The sequence below is a fragment of the Notamacropus eugenii genome, chromosome 2 (assembly GCF_028372415.1).
Source record: "Notamacropus eugenii isolate mMacEug1 chromosome 2, mMacEug1.pri_v2, whole genome shotgun sequence".
NCBI classification, from domain to species: Eukaryota; Metazoa; Chordata; class Mammalia; order Diprotodontia; family Macropodidae; genus Notamacropus; species Notamacropus eugenii.
Genome location: NC_092873.1, coordinates 150,535,954 through 150,555,560, shown reverse-complemented (window position 1 = coordinate 150,555,560; position 19,607 = coordinate 150,535,954). Strand labels below are relative to the sequence as shown.

Sequence of the window (19,607 nt, the reverse complement as noted above, 5' to 3'; positions counted from 1 at the left end):
GCTTGTGATGATTGCAAATTTGCCTTCATGTGTTAGGAAACTTTTTCATTAAAGTATTGTTGAATGATTCATCATTTTCATTTGTTATTCTTAATAGATTCAAAAGAAAGTGGTGATTTTCTGTGCTGTTTTCTCTTGTCGTAGACTTTCCGTGTATAACTTTGCAGATTTTATTTGTTGGTAATTATATAAAGGATGTATAGGGTGCCAGTGAAACACATTAAAGCCATTGTTAAACCCTTGCTCTTTATAGATGACCTCCTCAACCTTCTTTTTCATTTGTACATTTCTGTGATAATGTCTTTTATACAGCTTCCCATGTATAATTTTTGGTAAGAAACAACTCCAGCCTGTTCATATCTACTATGTGTCTTTACATCTCCCTTTGAGTCACCTGCAACTTCAATTATTTGTAGACCATGGTTTTCCCTGCTGCAGGTGGATAATGAAGAACAAGAAAATTTAACAATCCTTTTAATACTTTTAGTGGTGTTAAGCTTTCACAAAAACAAAGTCCATCTTTTTAATATATAGTTCCAGTGATTCTGTCTTGCTGTAAAGTATGGAATATCAGAATAAAGTGATATTATAGGATATTAATGATAATAAAAACATTTAGAATTTCACAGAGGAGTGAACTTGGCAAAACTTTTTTTTAATTGTTGAAGGTACAAATTCAGTGGCCCTTATGTGTTGAATTTATGGTAATGTATGGCAATGAACACATAAAATGTAGACGTGTTCTGATACCTATTTAGTGGAAAGAGTTATGGCCTTGGAGTTAGGAAGACTTGGGTTCAAGTTCTACTTTAGTCACATTTTGTCTGTCTGATTATGAGCAGTCACTTAACATCTCAGTGCCACAAGAACTCTGGGACTATAAATTGCAGATGAATTGCTGAACTACTACATTACTAGAACAAGTTTTCATACTCTTAGTTCCCCCACGCTGGTGAATTTACAGATCTGACTCCTACTACCACCCAAAAAGGGGAGTCTTTAATCTTACATTATTAACTATAATGAATCAAGTAGTGTAGCCCTGAAGAGTTGATTTAAAAACATTAATATAGTAATAATAAAAAGTTTCCCTTCACATAAATTTAGCTATGTGATTTTTATAATTAGTATATAGTAGGACTAGGGCTAAGATCATTTTGAAAACTCATAAGATCTTAGTTTAAAAGTGTTTTTTAAAAAATATAATATGTAAACATTTTTTTCCTTCTTTGATTTAGATATTGCTTCTGCATTTGTGGCCCCTGTGGATCTACAAGCATATCCCATGTATTGCACTGTAGTGGCGTATCCTACTGATCTCAGTACAATTAAACAAAGACTGGAAAGCAGGTTTTACAGGTTAGAACTGAGTTATGTAGTTGGAGAAGGTGTAGCAGGGGAAAGGGGAGGGCAGTATTATTACTAAGGGTTTTTTTTTTTAATTAGGCATATTCTTTGGAAAATTTTTGAGTACCATACTTTTATTACTTCCTAATCCGATTTGATGCTCACTTTTCTTAATTATTCCATATTGTATAATAGAAAACTTAAGATTGAGTTTTCTTAGAAGAAGGGGAGCAGAATTGCAGGTTTTTTTAGTTGACTTATAAAAGGAGGATCATTTTTTAAAATATGTATTTGCTTTTGTCATGCAATCTTGAATACTGATGAAAAAGTAATTCTCCTGTATTCTTATATCTTTCGTACTACATTTAAAAATATTCAGAAGTTTTAGAAAATCATGGAAAACTTTTATAGCAATTTTAGTTTCAAATATTCATAGCGCCCTTCCCCCCACCCCAGCTCCAACATTCTAACTTTAAATAATTTATATGTTTTTCCTGAAGTTACATTGCCTGGAATAATTATTTATTTTATATATATATATATATATATATATATATATATACATTCAGATCACAAAAATAAATATTTAATTTGAGGAAACCACATTTCCATCTTCATCTTAAGTCCCTTTGGTTTTTATAGTTTTGGCAGACTTTTACATGCTTATTATAATTACTTTGTTTTTCTGACTTGTAACCTAGGAATTTTTTTTTCATTTCAACTGACTTTTGATAAAAATGTGTATTTCTTCACTTTTTTGAAGAGAATAAAAAAGAGTTATTTGCATGTGTTTTTTTACATACCAACAGTTATGAACCTCTCACTTCTCTTTCTTTTCCCATTGCCTCTGGAGATTTCACTCTCCCTCCCATTTTATGTTGCATATTCCACTGTCATCCTGAACTCCCACTTTTTTTTTTTTTGGTCCTTTTTCCCAGAACTCCATTATTTTCATATCTTGCCCCAGTGTCATGTGAAAGTTGTAAGAATTCTAAATAGATGACTAGTATTTTAGAACCAGTCTATCATTTATATCTATTAGATCTATTTTTGTGTTGTAAAAAGTGCATTCCTGAAGTCTAACTTGAGGTGCTTTAAAAAAAAAAAATGCCTCCAAGAGGGCAAAATAGGTTTTTGTGTACTGGATTAGAAACCCATCCACCACTTATAACATTGTTGCTATGGAACACTGTGTTCTGAGTTCCAAAACTGACTTTAAAATGAAATTTTGAAAGATTTGCCTACCCTGTGTATAATTATAATTTACCATTCTCTTAAAGTTATTTGAGTCTTTATTATAAAATACTTAGTATTGTACTATGCTACAAATATAATGATGCCATATTAATATAGTAAGATGTGTTAGAATTCATTTCTATGATCTGTAGCCCTAGGGCTACTTTTATAATTTTTTTTTTAAGTAGTTCTTTCTCTTCCTTGCAACTAGTTCCTGAAGTCTTCACCTCATTATTCTTGTCAGTGTGTCTTGTTGTCTTATTTTTATATAAACGTGTTTGGTTTGGGGAGCCTGTATTTGGCCTTACCTCTGATAGTCAAATGTATAGGGTTTTTTTTCTTAATGGCGGTTTGCCATCCAAAAATATTTTTGTTTGCTTCTAGTGTGTGATTTCATATGGTTATGGTTGCTAAAAGTTCTTTTTTGTTGTTGTTATTGTGTTTTTGGGGTTTTTTGTTTTTTGGGTTTTTTTTGGAAAGTGAGGGGAAAGTTTTCTGGGTGTTTGGTTTGTAAAGGTTTATTTATTTTTGTTCCTTCCACTGAATGTGTTCTAAGAAATATTCTCTGAACAGATCTCTAGAGTCTGTTTAGAGTTGTATTTTAGTCATAGAATTTGAGAAATTAGAGGTAATTCTCCACCAACATTTGTTTTAGTATTCAGAGCATAATTTTTCTTCAGTTGGGTTTCATAGTAAACTCATGGTTCACTTCGTATCCCACAGGTGACCTATCATTGTTCAGCTATTTAATAGTTTCATCTATGTATCATAATAGTAAAATAAGTAGTGGTTATTGGATTTAGATGATTTATTCTTTTATAGTTTTAAAATTAGAGGCAAAATGGTAAAATCTAATTTAATCTCTGCGTACATTTTAAAAGTGAGTTATTTCTCGTATTTTTCTTCCAAAGGCGGGTTTCCTCACTGATGTGGGAAGTTCGCTATATAGAACATAATACACGTACCTTTAATGAGCCTGGAAGCCCTATTGTGAAATCTGCCAAATTTGTCACTGATCTTCTTCTACACTTTATAAAGTAAGTAGTAAGTTTGTGAATGTAATTTCTTTTTTATTCTATTGTACCAATAATTGACAATATTAAATAATATGAAGTAGGGCCATAATATAAATACAGTTATATAATTCAGGGTAGGGAGCACACAGGATCAGGCATACAGTTAGACCTGGAGTAGATCTTGAAACATCCTATCCAACTCAAAATATCTTCTTATGAAGAAAAATAAATACAGGGTTATTATGTAATCTTAATTATAAGGGATCATCACCAATGACATTAATATTAATATTCCCCACACATGATATATGCACCATACATTTAGTTAATAAACACAAGTATAGACCTAATATACTAGATGATAATGATAATCAGCCTTTTAGAGTACTAAATTAAGCATCCTAGAATACTGTCACAGACCACACCTTCCTTTTCCATTTTTCACCATTTTAACATAATTTCCCCAGTGTCATCTTTTTAGATATAAGTGATATAATATATCAGGTATTAAGTGCTTCCTATGAGCATGATGCTAGATGGTAAGAAAACAAATAGAAAGAATGAAGCAATCCCTGTTTGTAAGGAATTCACATTTTAATGGGGGAGACAAGTACCTATAAAAATATATACAGCACAAATATAAAATGGGCATATATAAAGAAATTAATTATAAAGTAGATGAGGGGTGGGACTAGTAGAGGAAACAAGAGAGGTATGCAGGACGTGGTGCTTGAATTGCTTCTTGAAGGAAGAATGAGAACTCTTTGGAAGTAGATGTAAGGAAGGGGAACATTTGAGATATATGGGGTGGCCAGTGCAAAGACACAGAGACCCAAAATAGTGTCTGCTGAGAAGCAGAGAGAAGGTCATTTTGTCTAGATTACAAGAGGGGGTGTAGTAATATTCATTGAAACTGTAAAGATGAGCTTGAACCAGGTTTTCTAGGGCTTTGAAACTAAATAGGAGTTTTTTATTTAATCCATATACACAGAATCACAGGTTCTTGGCACAAAATCTGAGAGACTGGTCAACCTACAACTGAATAAGAATCTCTTATTCTTGGATTTATTACTTCTAAAGGGGAATCCATGTCAATTTGGGGTAGCTGTAATTGGTAGGAAAAATTTCCAAAAATCATTAGCCCAGTTTAGTTAACATGATATCCCCTCAAATACTTGAAGACCACTATAATCTGTCATTTAAGTGTTCTTTTTTTTGCAGGCTAAACTTTCCTAGTTTTTTGAAATCGTCCTCATGGTATTATCTCAAAGACCTTCACCAGTTTCATTGTCCTACTCTGAAACGTTCCAAGCTTATCAATATCCTTCCTAGTCCTAATAACAATACCTCAAATGTGTAATCTGATTAGAGTTCAATAGAATCACAAGTAGAATTAACAGGACTTTGTTTCTATATATTGGAGGATGTGATAGAGGGTAGAGTCAAGGAGGACTCCAAAATTTGAAGGAACTGTAAATGTATAGCTTGGAGAGGGACAGACTTGGGAAGAGGTGTGAGATAAGTCTTGAAGTATTTGAAAGGCTCTAATTGGTAGAGGGATTATGTTATTCTACATGTTTTCAGAAGGGTCAAGTCTAGGAACAGTGGGTGAGAAAATAGCAAATAAAGTTTGAAATATAGAAAAACTTTTCACCATTTAAAACTGTTCAAGAATGGAATGGACTGCCTTGGAAGCTCGTGGGCTTTCCCCCAAAGTCTTTACTCAAAATCTGAATGACCACTTGTTTTGTTTACTATATTCTATATAAGTTGAACTGTATGACTACTGTGGGGTCCTTCCAAGTCAGCTTCTGTGAAAAGACTATTTAGAATAGACAGTTTTAAAGATTGCATATATTTTCTTTATTTACAAAACTCCTTAATTTTTTATTCATTGAACAAGTATTACTCTATTCAGTAAATATTTATTGCACCTGGGCACTGTGCTTGGCAGAGAAAAATTAGTATTTGAGAAATAAAATCAGTATTAGCTATCCCAAGAACTTAAGAGGTAACAAAGAAATAATATCTGTATATAAACATCTGTATTCCAAGGCAGCATATGCTAAATGTCATGTGAGAGACTTCAGTTCTGTGGTGAAAAAAATCCTCTAGATGGAGGTGTATTATTGAAGATTCAATGAAGGTGAAACTGTTTAAGCTGTCTTGTCCAGTAGGAGGATTATGAGAGGGAAAGGGCATTCTGATTTGAGAGACCATTCAGAGCAAAACTGGAGAAAACCCCGAAGAATGATTAGTTCAGTTTTGCTGGAATTTAGGATATGAAGAGGTGATTAATAAAATATTAAATAAAATATTAAACTAGAAAAGAAAGGTTACAGTTTACAAATGAAGAGTTATAAAATTTATTTTGCAAGATATGTGCAAGAGTTATTTGAGAAGTAGAACTAACTTGGCTTTTTGCCTAGGGTGATAGAGGTAAGAGTCAGGGAAGGCTCCAAAACTTTAAATCTGGTTGACTAGGAAAATGGTGATTCCATTAACACAAATTACAGTCAGGAAGAATGAATTGGCAGGAGAGATGAAGAATTTTATCTTAAATATATTCATTTCAGGGTATTCACAAGAGAGCTAGGTAGAAGGAAGTTGAGCATGTGTGATGGCTACTAAACAAAGATCAGTAGATTAAGTTACTAGAGGGGGTGAAATAACTAAGCAAATAATAATAAAAATAGAATGAAAAAAAGAACAGTTGAGGGAGCTCACCTCAACATCAGTCTTCTCAAGTTTGAGAACTGGTTGTTTACTAAGGTGTTAGGTAGGACACAAAAAAATTAACATGTTTCTGAGTCTCAGGAAACTTATAGTATACTTAAGAAAGGTAAATCATTAAAGGAGTGATAATTGTAAAGTGATCAGGTAATGTTTCTGAGAATCAGAACTAATTCTTGAAAGGTAGATGGGATTTGTATGGTTGAAGGGGGGTATTCTGGGAAAGAAGGAATGACAAAGGTTCAGATTTCAATGTCTATGTGGTATATATTCAGAGAAACATAAGTCTTAAGTAGAGTTGAGAGCATTTAAGTAAGAAATTAATTTGAAGGGGTAGATTTGGTTGAAATTGTGGAGGGCCTTGAATGTCAAGTTAAAAGAACTTATATGTTAACTTATGTGTTTAATTATCTGTTGTGGGCAAATTTTCAAATAATTTCAGAGATTTTGTAATCTCCCAAATTTTTGATATGCTTACTTAAATAATATAGGAAATGCATCTTAATAGAAAATTATTTTAGCTCTTAACATTCAGTTGTATATTTTTTTAATTTTGATATTACAAGCCTGTGTACTAACATTTCTTGTTATATAGAGATCAGACTTGCTATAACATAATTCCACTCTACAATACAATGAAGAAGAAAGTCCTGTCTGATTCAGAGGTAATATAATATTTTATTGTCATTATTAGAGTTTGATCAGTGGACCAAAATAGACCCATATATTTTAGTGAGTTATTAATCATTTGGAATAAAAGTATTTTTTAATCTGGTATCCTCATCTTTTAGAAGAATTTGATTCATATATTATGTTCATTTGAATTAAAACCCTTAAACTAGATACAAACTTACTAATGAGCAGATATGTTAGTATTGTGGTAAATAAGAATTTATTAACTTTTTTATGTGCTAATGGCGATGTGTTAAGTGCTGGGGATATTAAGAAATCTAAAAGTAGTATGATCATTCTGTTGTGGGAAACTATGTAGAATGGTACATAAAAGATATGAACAGAATAAATGGAAAGTATTCTTGGCAGATACTAGCAGAAAGAGGGAGAGACCAAGAAAAGATTCCAGGAGAAGGTATTATTTAAATTGTCTTAAAGGAAGCCAGAGAAAGCAGAGTTAAGAAGAGAGAGCATTCCAAGCATGGGGTACGGCTATTGCAAATGTGTGGAGTCAAGAGGAGAAGTGTTGCGTGAGAAACTAGCAACTGGACCAGTGTAGTTGCTGTAGAGTGCAAGGAGAAGAGTCAGATGTAAGAATATTGGAAAGCTTGGAGGTGGTTAGGTTAAGAAGAGCTTTTAAAAGTCCACCAGTATTTTATATTTGATCTTAGAGATAATAGGAAACCAGTGGAGTTTATTGAGTATGGGAGTGGCATTCTAAGTTTAGGAAAAGCAGCAAAGTGAAAGGCGAATTGGAGTAAGGAGAGACTTGAGGAAGGAAGACCAATTAAAAGACTATTAGAAGAGTCCAAGCAAGAAGAATTATATGAGGAGAAGATATTGTCAAGGTAAAGACAAGATTTGACAACAGAATGGAGATGTGGAATGGATGAAGAGAGTTAAGAATAAAACCTAGGTTCCGAGCCTAGATGACTTAAGAGGATGGTGATGCCCACAGTAGTAATGGGAAATTGAGAGGTGAGGACAAGATCAATGAATTTTATTTCAGGGCGTCTGAATGCAGTTGGATGCTGTGAGACAAGCTTAGAAGAGAAGAAAGCTAGATATATAGATCTGGGTATCATTTACATAGGTATGACAATTGAATCCATGGGAACTGACGAGGTCAATAAGCATAGTAATATAGAGGAAAAAAAGAGAATAGGACCCCAGGATGGAGCCTTGGGAAACAAACATGGTTACTGAGCATTAACTTGAACAAAAAAAGCCCAGAAAGAAGAAAATTAGTCAGGCAGAGGAAGTAAACCAACTAAGAAGCAACGTCATGAAAACCTAGAGAAAAAATTATTCAGGACAAGAGGATAGTAATGTCTAAGGTTTTAGAGAGGTCAGAAGGAATGGAGATTGAGAAAAGGCCATAAATTTGGTAATAGAAAGCTCATTAACTTTGGAGAGAGCAGTTTCAATTAAATGATGAGCCTGTATTGCAGAATATTTAAAAGTGAGTTAAGAGGAGAGGAGGTGGAATATCGCCTAGTATAGATAGTGTCTCAAGGAGTTGAGCCACAAGTTTGATGAATTTAAGCAAGGTTTAAGGATGGGAGAAACCTAAGCATATTTGTAGGTAGCAGGGAATGAATTAAGATCAAGAGTGCATGTTGAGGGGTTTACCTTGGCAAGAAGGACCCACCTCTTCATGTGAAAGAGGTGAAGGAATAAGAGAGTAGGAGACGATGTGTAATGATATAAGATAAAAATGAGAGCAAGAGAAGAAGGAGCTCTTTTTGAATAACATCAATTTTTTTGGTCTTCAGTTTTGAGGGTGGAACAAAGGAGGAGCTATGGGAGGCTGAAGGGAGGATGAAAGGTTAGGAATAGCTGCTTTATCATGTGGGATAACAGTTGAATCAGAGAGGTATAAAAGGCTTGCCTTGCTACAGTGAGAATGCAGTTGATATTATATAACAAATTCGTAATGGACCCAGTCAGCTTGATTTCATAATTTTTAGATATGCTGGTATTTTTAAGGCATTCCAAAGTAAGGGGCGAGGGGAGACTACATAGTTAAATATAATGTGCAAACTAAGATATGAAACATTATTTCCCAGTGTTTTATGAAACTCATAAATTCTTGCTTCAAAGGAAGAAGAGAAAGATGCTGATGTGCCAGGAACTTCTACCCGTAAAAGGAAGGTAATTTATTTTTTATTGTTTTACTTTGCTGATTTTTATCATTAATCTTTTATCCAGAGAATGGAATATACTTGTACATGAAATAAAGAACATTGAAAACAATATTTTTTTAAAAGAAGCATTAATGAATCTTTGAATATTTTTGCTATAAGGTCAGATTTACATTATAAAATGTTTCAGAAAGTGTCAGTATGAAAATCAATTGACAAATATTATTTGAACACTTAATATGCATCAAACTTTGGGGACAAAAAAGTAAAACAGCTCCTTACCTGACAGTGCTCCCTTTCTAAATGGAGGAGAGGTAGTTAAAGATACATCAGATAGGTGAGATGTAGCCTTAGAGCAAGAGTTCTTAACTTTTTTTTTTTGTATCATGAGCCCCTTTGGTAGTCTGGTCAAGCCTATGTACCCCTTCATAGAATAATATATTTAAATGTGATTTTAGAAATATGTAAGATTATAAGAAAACTTGGTTATATCGAAATATAATTATCAAAATGTGTTGTTTTTTTTAAATTTATGTTCTAGTTTGGATATGTTGAGTTTTTAGGGCCTGTGGAACATAGTTTGAAATGTCCAATAGGCAGACCAGAACTCAAGGGGGAAATTTTTCTATCATTGTTTAAGTATTATTTTATTCTTGACGAGTTTTTGAAACTATAAAATTATACTGAATGAATGCATTTGAATTTGTGGTTTTAGGACCATCAGCCCAGAAGACGTTTACGAAATAGAGCTCAGTCTTATGATACCCAGGCCTGGAGAAATCAGTGCCAAGAATTATTAAACCTCATATTTCAGTGTGAAGATTCTGAACCATTCCGCCAGCCAGTGGATCTCCTTGAATATCCAGTGAGTGCTGTGTTTTGTTTTTCAATATTGTTTGTTGAAGATGAAGTTATATTCAAGAACTGTAGTTAGGCCATGTTTATATGAAGATAGAATTTCTTTCTTAAATGAATTTCATAAATGATATTTTCGCTACTTTGGTGTGAAATATAAACTTTAATTATTGAAAAGCCATTTACTATTTAATAAAGCATTTAAATCATAGTAAATTTAGATATTGTGGAACCATTGAGGAAAGCCATGTTTCACATCTTTTTGTCTCTAAGAAATATAACTTGATAAGACAGATTTAGCTTAAGGCAATTTATTTCATTCCTTTAGTTGAAGCAAACACTGTTAGGTGCTAGTCTATATTTGGTGTGAAATGAGACATAAGAGAACGTGGAACATTTTAACAGTAGTAGAGTTCATGAAATAATATTTTTGTCAATTAAAAAATCTGTATTAAATCTTTCCCAGACAAGTGTTGACAGGCTTATAACAGCATTTTTTTGCCAGACAGATAAAGTGGTAAATATATGTTCAACTCATTTACTTGTGATAGTATGAAAACATACATAATTTTATCCAATGTTACCCTTTTCAACTCCCCTACAAAATTTTTTCCAGAATGGTTAAACAATAAAATTAATATATTTTAAATTTCACTTATTGTCTTTTCTTCTGAAACTCATTACTGAAGGTACTTAAAAGTATAAAATGGTCAAAAGTTTAACATTAAGAAGCAAGAATTAATAAGTTATTACTACGATATCGATTATACAGCAAATATATCAACTATTTTTGTTTTTATATCTATATTCTTTTCCCACTCGCACATTTTTGCCTTCCCTTATAAGAAGTATTTAAACAAAAACAACCAACACAAGCATGTGACCTTTAGGTTAATTTACATAACATTCCTCAAGAATGTTATACAGTACAAGAAAGAGGAAGATGTTTCACCTTCTAAAGTTAATCAGAGTTTAGTTGCCTTTTGAGGTGTTTTTATTTTTGCAGTTATTATCATTGTTATATTATTTTCTCTTGGTTGTGCTTACTTCTGTCCTCAAGTACATCAACTTTTTGATGTTGTCCATTAATTTGGGGAGTAGATTTAGGAATATTTGAAACCTAGTAGATTTTTATAAAAGTACGTTAACAGGAGCATCAGAGAGAAGGATAACATTAAACATGGGGTCATGGGTCTTTGGTTTCAAACCCCAGCTGTGCTGTGTAGTATTTGTGTGACCTTGAGCCAGTCATTTAATGCTGATCGTCAATTTCTTACAAAGAGGTTGCTTAGAATAGAAGATATCTTGGGGAGGCAGGAGGGAGGTGGGGGGAGAGAGGGAAAAAAAATAATCTAAGTTATATGGTAGTGACTGTAGAACACTGAAAATAAATAAAATTAATTTAAAAAAAAAAGAACATAAGATCTCTAAGCTTCCAAATAGCTTTAAATCTTTGTTTCTGTCACCTTAAATTTAATTGGCTATCAGCAGATTTGTTAGAATTTTATTTAACTACTGCATTAAATTTATCTAATTTAATGTGATAAAATAGTAAGTACTTCACTAATCGATCATTTGTTAAGTAATGCAAATTAATTTTACAAATAAAAACTATTGCCAAGTCATCTTTTTAAATTTTTCCTTTTTATTTTAAAAATTCTGAAGTCTAACAGTTATAACCATAAAATAATTAGTTTATCAAACTTAGCAGAACATATATATCCAAATGAGTGTTATTGCCTTCAAGTTGATATATTTATTCTAGAACTGCTACTTAAGGGTGCGCCCCCCATCTTCCCCTGCCCTCTGCTCATCTGTGTGCTCATCTGTGTGCTGTGGGATGGCAGGTTATCTGCACATCGTGCAGAGGCAGAGGCAGAACCTCCTCTGGATCCTGGGCAGAGGGCCCCAGCAGGTCTAAGCCTGCCCAGAGGGCAGCCACACGGCTATTATGCAGACAAACAAATCAAGGTGGACAAGCCTGTGATGGAGATAGATGGAGATGACTTGCATCATCTGGCAGTTCATCAAAGAAAAGCTCATCCTACCCCATGTGGATATACAGCTCAAATACTTTGACCTGGGGCTCCCACACGTGACCAGACAGATGATCAGGCCACCATTGACTCAGCAGTAACCATTCAGAAATCCATGGCTCTCAAGTGTACTACCATCACTCCAGATGAAGCCCGTGTGAAAGAATTCAGGCTAAAGAAAATGTGAAAACGCCCCAGTGGGATGGGAGAACAGTATTCAGGGAACCTGTCATCTGCAGGAACATCCCCCGCCTTGTTCCTGGTTGGATGAAACTCATCACAATTGGCAGGCATGCACATGGTGAACAGTACAAGGCCACTGACTTTGTTGTAGACAAGGCGAGGACTTGCAAGGTGATGTTTACTCCAAAAGATGGAAGTGGTGTAAAGGAATGGGAAGTATACAACTTCCCTGCCAGAGGTGTAGATACAGGCATGTACAACATTGATGAGTTTAAGTTTTTCACATAGCTGCTTCTAGTATGCCATCCAGAAAAAGTGGCCCATCTACATGAGCACCAAGAACACCATCATAAAGGCCTATGATGGTCACGTCAAAGACATCTTCCAGGAAATCTTTGACAAGCCCTACAAGATAGATTATGACAAGAACAAGATTTAGTATGAACACCGATTCATTGACATGGTAGCCCAAGTACTCAAGTCTGCAGGTGGTTTTGTCTGGGCCTGCAAGAATTATGATGACATTCAGTCTGATATGCTAGCCCTGGGCTTTGATTCCCTTGGCCTGATGACTTCACTGCTGGTCTGCCCAGATGGAAAGACCATTGAGGCAGAGGCTGCCCATGGAACTGTCACCCACCATTACCAAAAGCATCAGAAGGGCCAATCCACTTGGAAGAATCCCATTGCTAGCATTTTTGCCTGGACAAGAGGCTTAGAGCACCAAGGAAAGCTGGATGGTAGCCAGGACTTAATCAGATTCTCACAGATTCTGGAGAAGGTGTGGTGTGTCCAAACAGTAGAGAGTGGAGCTATGACCAAGGAGCTCACTGGTTGTACCCATGGACTAAGCAATGTGAAGCTGAATGAGTACTATTTGAATATCAAGGATTGATATTCAATTGAATATCAATATTCCTGGACACAGTCAAGAGGAACTTAGACAAAGCTCAGGGTCAGAAATAGATGTTGTTAGGGAAGCAGCTCTGGCTGCAGATTAGGAGGTAGAAGTAGAGCAGAAGGTGGGTAGGTATAATGCCTCCACTTCTCTTACCACCCTCCTCCCCACCTACCATCTCCCTCAGCATGGAAGGATCCATAACCCTTTCACTTGCAAATTTGGCACAGGAAACCTGTGCTAGAGATACTTTTTAAAAGCTCGGGGGTGGGGGAAGTTAAAAGATTTTTTTTTCCCCTAAAGGGTGTGTGAGGTATTAGTTTCGAGGTATTTTTGCCTCAGCCAAAGTTGATGTTTCACATACTGTAATTTATATACCGTCCTCTGTACACACTGTGCCATATTTAGCTACTAAATTCTCGTTAAAAATAAAGCTACTACTTAAAACATTTGCAAAGCTATTTTTTGAAAATGACCTGTGCTTTGCTATAATGGGCAACACTTTGGGGGCCTGATGGAGTCATTGGGAAATGGTGGTGGTAGAGAAAAATTTTTCTGTCATGCATATTCTTTAAAAAAAATTCTCAGTTACAGCAAATTATCATCTTTTGAGGATAAATTTGATTTTTTTGAAGTGACCCTAAGAGTCATTTATAATTAGGTCTGATAAATAATGAGAATGATCAAGCTGACAGTTTTCTGTTCAAAAGAATAGCTGTAAAGGTGACTTGTTTTCTTTTGTGGTGGGTATACTGCCTCTGAAGGAAATTAAAAAAATATTTTGCCAGGAGTAAGTGTATAAACTTTACAAAATCTTTAACTTACTTCTAGCCAGTTTGTTAAAAACAGTTAATCTTATTACTTTATAATTATACTTCATGGTGTATTTTTCCTTGCTGAATTAAAATATGAAATACAATTTTGTATTTTAATATAAAGAATTGTATCATGTAATTATGTAATCATGAGGAATCAATGACTTTTTCCCTAGTCTAAATGGTTCCCCTTTGCTAAGCCTATCTTGCTCTTCTCCTTCAACTTGGAAGGTGTCTTACACACATGGAAAGTGTCTATTGCCATGGTTTTTGTAGTTTTCTGAATCCAACCCCAGAGTCTGTCTTAGTTTTTCCTAGAATGATGTGTAGGGGTATTCTGGTACCAAAGTGCCTTTGAAAATTAGTCCTTTGTGGGTTTTTTTGTTTCTTTGTTTTAATGTTGCTGTCATTTCCCAGTAATTCAACTTTACCATCATTAGAACCCTCCCTTATAATAAATAAGCAAAACAGAATCAACATATTAGCCATGTCTAAAAATGTATGCCTCATTCCATACCTCACTGCCAAGAGGCAGAAAGCATACTTCACTATCACTCCTCTGATGTCTTCTAGTATTGTTACCATGGTCTTTGTGTAAATTGTTCTGCTTACTTTGTTCCACACTATTTCACACAAGTCTACCCACCTTTCTCTGATTTCTTCATAGTCACTATTTCTTTTAGTGCAATATTCTATTATGTTCATATGCCACTGTTTCCTCAGATGTTCTCTAATCAGTGAGCAACCACTTGTCCAATTCTTTGATTTTACCGAAAGTGTTGAAATAAGTATTTTTATATAAGTAGAACTTTGCCCATTATTATTGGCCTCCTTGGATTATTTGCTTAGTAATACTATCAAAAGTCAGAAGGTATGTACAGCTTAGTGAATTTTTTTAGTGTAATTCTGAATTATTTTCCACAGCAATTTTATCAGTTCACAGTTTCACCACTTAGCATTTTTTTGTCCTACGCACTTCAGGGGCAGCATGGCATAGTGTATAGAGTGTTAGACTTAGATTTTAATTCTCCCTACAGTGGTTGTGTGGCCCATGAGTTTTCACTTCTCTGTATACTCATTTATGAAAGGGGGATAGTAATGCCAGCAATATCCATTTCTCAGAGTTTTTGTGTGGCTGAAATTAAGTTAACATAATATGTGAAGTGCTTTTTAAGAATAAAATTAATCATATTAAAACAACAGTATTTTTATTTTCATTTTTTCAGTATAGAACTATATGGTAACAGTAAGTTAAGGTTGCTAAATACGTGACCTGAATAAGTATAACACAACTGCATTTCACATGTTGCTGCTTGTTTATTACGTAACTATATATATATATCATCTCGTTCAAAACTTTTACAAATTACAAATGACATTTATTTTGATATATTATTTTACTTGTCATAACTATAGTATATACATGATGATCCCAAAACTTGTTCACCATGTGCCCTCTTTTTCTTAGCCTTAAGATCATTATGATGTTAAAAAGGAAATAATCTTTGTGTGTATTGGCATTTTTTGTTTTGTTTTATAATAGAAGAGATATGGTAAGACTAAAGGCCTGCAGTGGCATATATGATACTGAAAAAATGTAGGCACTGGATTAAATTTTGGTAACTCAGGAATAGGGAGAACTAAATATAGATTTACCTCCTAAGAAAATATTTTTTATTTGGGACATTGGGGAACTGGGGAGGTTGATTACTAATGGCTAGTTTCTGTGGCTGTCTTAGAACCTACATGGACCCTTCTAACTTTGAGGAATGTTGATTTTTTTTTTCCTGTAGGATTACAGAGACATTATTGATACTCCAATGGATTTTGCTACAGTTAGGGAAACTTTGGAAGCTGGGAATTATGAATCGCCAATGGAATTGTGTAAAGATGTAAGACTTATTTTCAGTAATTCCAAAGCTTACACACCAAGCAAGAGATCAAGGGTATGGAATTAAATTTCTTTCTCAAATGTGTAACTTTTATGCTCATATAATTATCTTTATTTTAAATGTACACAACTAAATGTTTATAACTGACTGAATTTTAAAACAATATTGAAATGTTTTCTGATCTGCAAAAGTAACTTAGATTTGTTCGTTAACAAAATTGTGAATTAATAAAATTTAATATGAAATCTCATGTCTTAGTTTGTACTATCTATGAAAATGAAATATTTATCTGAAGAAAAATATTTTCTGGGGGAAAAAATTAGTGCAGTTGATTAGTAGTAGCTTGAATCTTGGTTTGCAACTAGAGTAAATAATTTTCTGAAACCAATTTGTCTTTTTTTTAAATACCATATGATCAGCTGTACTATTTGATGGAAGAGCATTTGTGTGGGTAATTTATAAATGTAAATTTGTAAATGTAAAAATTAAAATATTTACTTGGTTTTGGTGATACAATAAAAAGAGAAACTTTGGAAATGAGATAGAAGATCAGTGGATCTCAGTACATGGAAACCAGCCCATTGTGTACTAAGTGAACATATGATTAATTAGGTCAGTAGTGAAGAAGGTACCGTGGGGATCCTTATGGATTATACACAATACATATATTATGAATAATGAGACTTACATCTAGAGTTCAAGTTTATAGGTATTACACACAAAAAAAGATAAAAAACAAAGTCTTGACTGAAGACTTTTATGAGACAGCTGTGTGGTGCAGTAGTTAGAGCATAGGACTTGGAGTTCAGAAGACCTTAGTTTGATTCCATCCTCAGGGCACTAACTAGTTGTATGACCCTGGACAAGTAATTTAACCTCTGTCTGCTTCACTTTTCTCAACTATAAAATGGGGATAATAGCACTTATCTCCTGGAATGGTTGTGAAAATAGAATGAGAAAATATTTTAAAGCATTTAGCGCACAGTGTCTGACACATAGTAGATGCTTAATAGATGCCTGTTTCCTTCCTTTCATTTAGGGCATAAATCTTCTAAGTATATATATTTAATTGAAAATATCTTAGAGTAAATAAGTGTTTGATTTTTTTAATTAAAAATTTGCTATCGAAAAAATTTCATATGATTCTATATCATTTTACTGAAAATTCACTGTTTAAACACATTTTATTACTTAATTTTTTTATTCCTTTTATTTATAGATTTATAGTATGAGTTTGCGTCTGTCTGCTTTCTTTGAAGAACACATAAGTTCAGTTTTATCAGATTATAAATCTGCTCTTCGTTTCCATAAAAGAAATACAATAACCAAAAAGAGGAAGAAAAGAAACAGAAGCAGCTCTATTTCCAGTAGCACTGCATCAAGGTACATAGTTATTTCTTTTTTTAAAGCATGAAATGATCCGTAAGTTTGACGTCTGAATGGTTAAATTTGGTGTGTGTGTTTTTTTTTTAATACTTCTTTTACTATTCCCTGTATTGCAGAATGATATATTTGACATGCAAGTTCCTATGATGTGGAGGATTTTTAAACTTTAACTAAAGCTATACTAGTGTAAGTGCTTAAATTCAAATAAATGCTAAACATACAATAAAACAGTATCTTTAGGATAGTGATGGCATCATGCTTTTTTCTGTCATATGTAACTATATCATTTACAGTGATCTTTCACTAAAGATTCACTTACCTGAAGCTCACTACTACTTAAAATTCACTACAAATGTCACGTTTAACAATTCATTACAGTACAAATGATTTTGAATCCCACAGTATTATAAAAGTTGTGTGGATCCTCATGTAACTACAAATGACTATGTGTGTTACAAGCTTCATTTTTTAAATTTACAGCCCTGAAAGGAAAAAAAGGTTATTAAAACCTCTCCTGAAGGCAGATATTTCTACCTCTCCATTTTCTACACCTTCACGAACAACAGCCCCAAGACACAATGCTGCTCAGATGAATGGAAAAAGTATTGAGTCCAATTCTGTGGTACGAACTAGAAGCAACAGAGGATTTACAGACCTGACTATAACTGAGCAACCATCTACTTCTTCAGGAAGCAAACCTTTGATTTCAAAACCTAATGTTTCTGTTATACCTGGGAAAACAAGTGAGTCAAGCCATTCAGAAATTCTTCATTTCAGATTTCTTGGTAAAATGATCTGTGAATTTATGTCTAAATTATCAAAGTTTTTTCTTTACTGTTGATACCTTGTAGAACAAAATATATTACATTTGCATGGATTTCAGTAAGTCTCTGCAGAGAACTCTGTGTTTGAGTTTTCAGGCTTTTCTAAACCTTTTTTTTTTCTTTAAGGTTTAGGTTCATAAACACAACTAGCCTGTACATCGTGAAGCCTAAAGTCATTTCTTTTTCTACTTTTGTTCTTTTTTTAGTTTTTAAATTTATTTTTAGCTTAAATACATAATAAGAAAAGGAAAAAAATTGCCATGTACACAGCAGAACATGAGAGAATTCAATACAAAGCAATATATTTCCATTTCAAGAAAACCTATATAAGAAACATTATTTTCAAAGCTGTTCAGCTTTTCTTTGCTTCCATGTAGATTTTCTTTTATTCTCTTCTGTGCAGTTTTTTACTTTATCCTCCCTCCCTCCCAAGGCTACAATTAAGTGCAGAGATATAGATAGATATATACATGCATATTAAATGTATGTAAATATCTATTAATACACATGTACACTCATACACACATATGAAAGACTGTACTGTGCTTATTTCTACTTGTCATCTGTTTCTCTGAAGGTGGATAACATCTTTCATAAGTCCAAGTCTTTCCATGTTTTTCCAAATCAACCAGCTCATCATTTCCTACACCACAAAACTATTATAGCCAAATCCCATTCAGTCTGAGAAGATTGTCTGTGAAAGTTTTCCCCCAATTTTCTGACTACCTTTTCTTGTTGGCTGCTTGAGTTTTTATTTCTAGAAGAAAATTTTAATGTAAAATAATCAAAATTGTCCATTTTACACTTCAACAGTGCTCTCATTTTATAATATGGTTTAAGGTCTGATACTACTGAACCTGCTTTACATCTTTTTTTCCCCTTAGTTTCTTTGAATTTCCTGACCTTTTATTCTTCTAAATGAACTTTGTTATTATTCTGATTCAGTAAGATAATTTTTTAGTAATTTAATTGTTATGGCATTACATAGATTAGTTAGGTATAATTGTCATATTTTTTACTATTTTGACTTTTTCTACCCATAAATGATCAATATTACTTCAGTTCTTTAGATCTAATTTTGCATAAAAAGTGTTTTATATTTATATAGTTCCTTTTGGCAGGTATACGCTCAGGTATTTTATACTGTCTAGTTATTTTAAAGTGGCCTAAAACAATATTAAATAATGTGCCAGCACATAGTGTAGTTTCCTTATTTTTTCTTTCGCTTAAATTTATTTTAGCTTTAACATTGTCTGAAGTGATGACTACTACCCTTGTTCCTTTATATAATAAATTCTACTCCTGACCTTGTTTTATGTTTATATCTCTCATTTTTGTAGTCTTTCCTGGAAGCAACATATTATTGAATTGAAATTTTTAATCTTCTATCAGTTTCCATTTTATGGGTAAATTCATCCCATTCACATTCTTAGCTATAATTACTTGTTGTATATTTTCCTCCTTCCTGTTTTTCCTCACTATCCTCACCTTATTCCTATTACTCCTCTGCTTTACTTCTACCCTCTACCTTACTCTCCTATTCTTTAACCTGTCCACTCCTCCGAGAATT

General features: G+C 33.5%; 1 protein-coding gene and 1 pseudogene across 2 annotated transcripts in view; both read left to right on the top strand.

The window, feature by feature from the left end:
- PHIP (PHIP subunit of CUL4-Ring ligase complex) overlaps positions 1-19,607 on the top strand; it is a 182,572-nt gene that overhangs the window by 156,136 nt on the left and 6,829 nt on the right. The window contains exons 31-39 of one of the 2 annotated variants that reach the window (XR_011974371.1): positions 1,239-1,359; positions 3,495-3,620; positions 6,928-6,997; positions 9,108-9,158; positions 9,864-10,013; positions 15,729-15,881; positions 17,047-17,210; positions 17,330-17,399; positions 17,694-17,956. Coding sequence is in view for 1 of the 2 variants with exons in the window: in XM_072642656.1 (XP_072498757.1) it covers positions 1,239-1,359; positions 3,495-3,620; positions 6,928-6,997; positions 9,108-9,158; positions 9,864-10,013; positions 15,729-15,881; positions 17,047-17,210; positions 17,694-17,956 (1,098 nt within the window). In the remaining variant the exon portion in view is untranslated. The remainder of the gene's footprint in view (positions 1-1,238; positions 1,360-3,494; positions 3,621-6,927; positions 6,998-9,107; positions 9,159-9,863; positions 10,014-15,728; positions 15,882-17,046; positions 17,211-17,329; positions 17,400-17,693; positions 17,957-19,607) is intronic. The other variant, XM_072642656.1, reaches the window with a different exon arrangement.
- On the top strand, positions 11,743-13,285 carry LOC140526444 (isocitrate dehydrogenase [NADP], mitochondrial pseudogene; annotated as a pseudogene).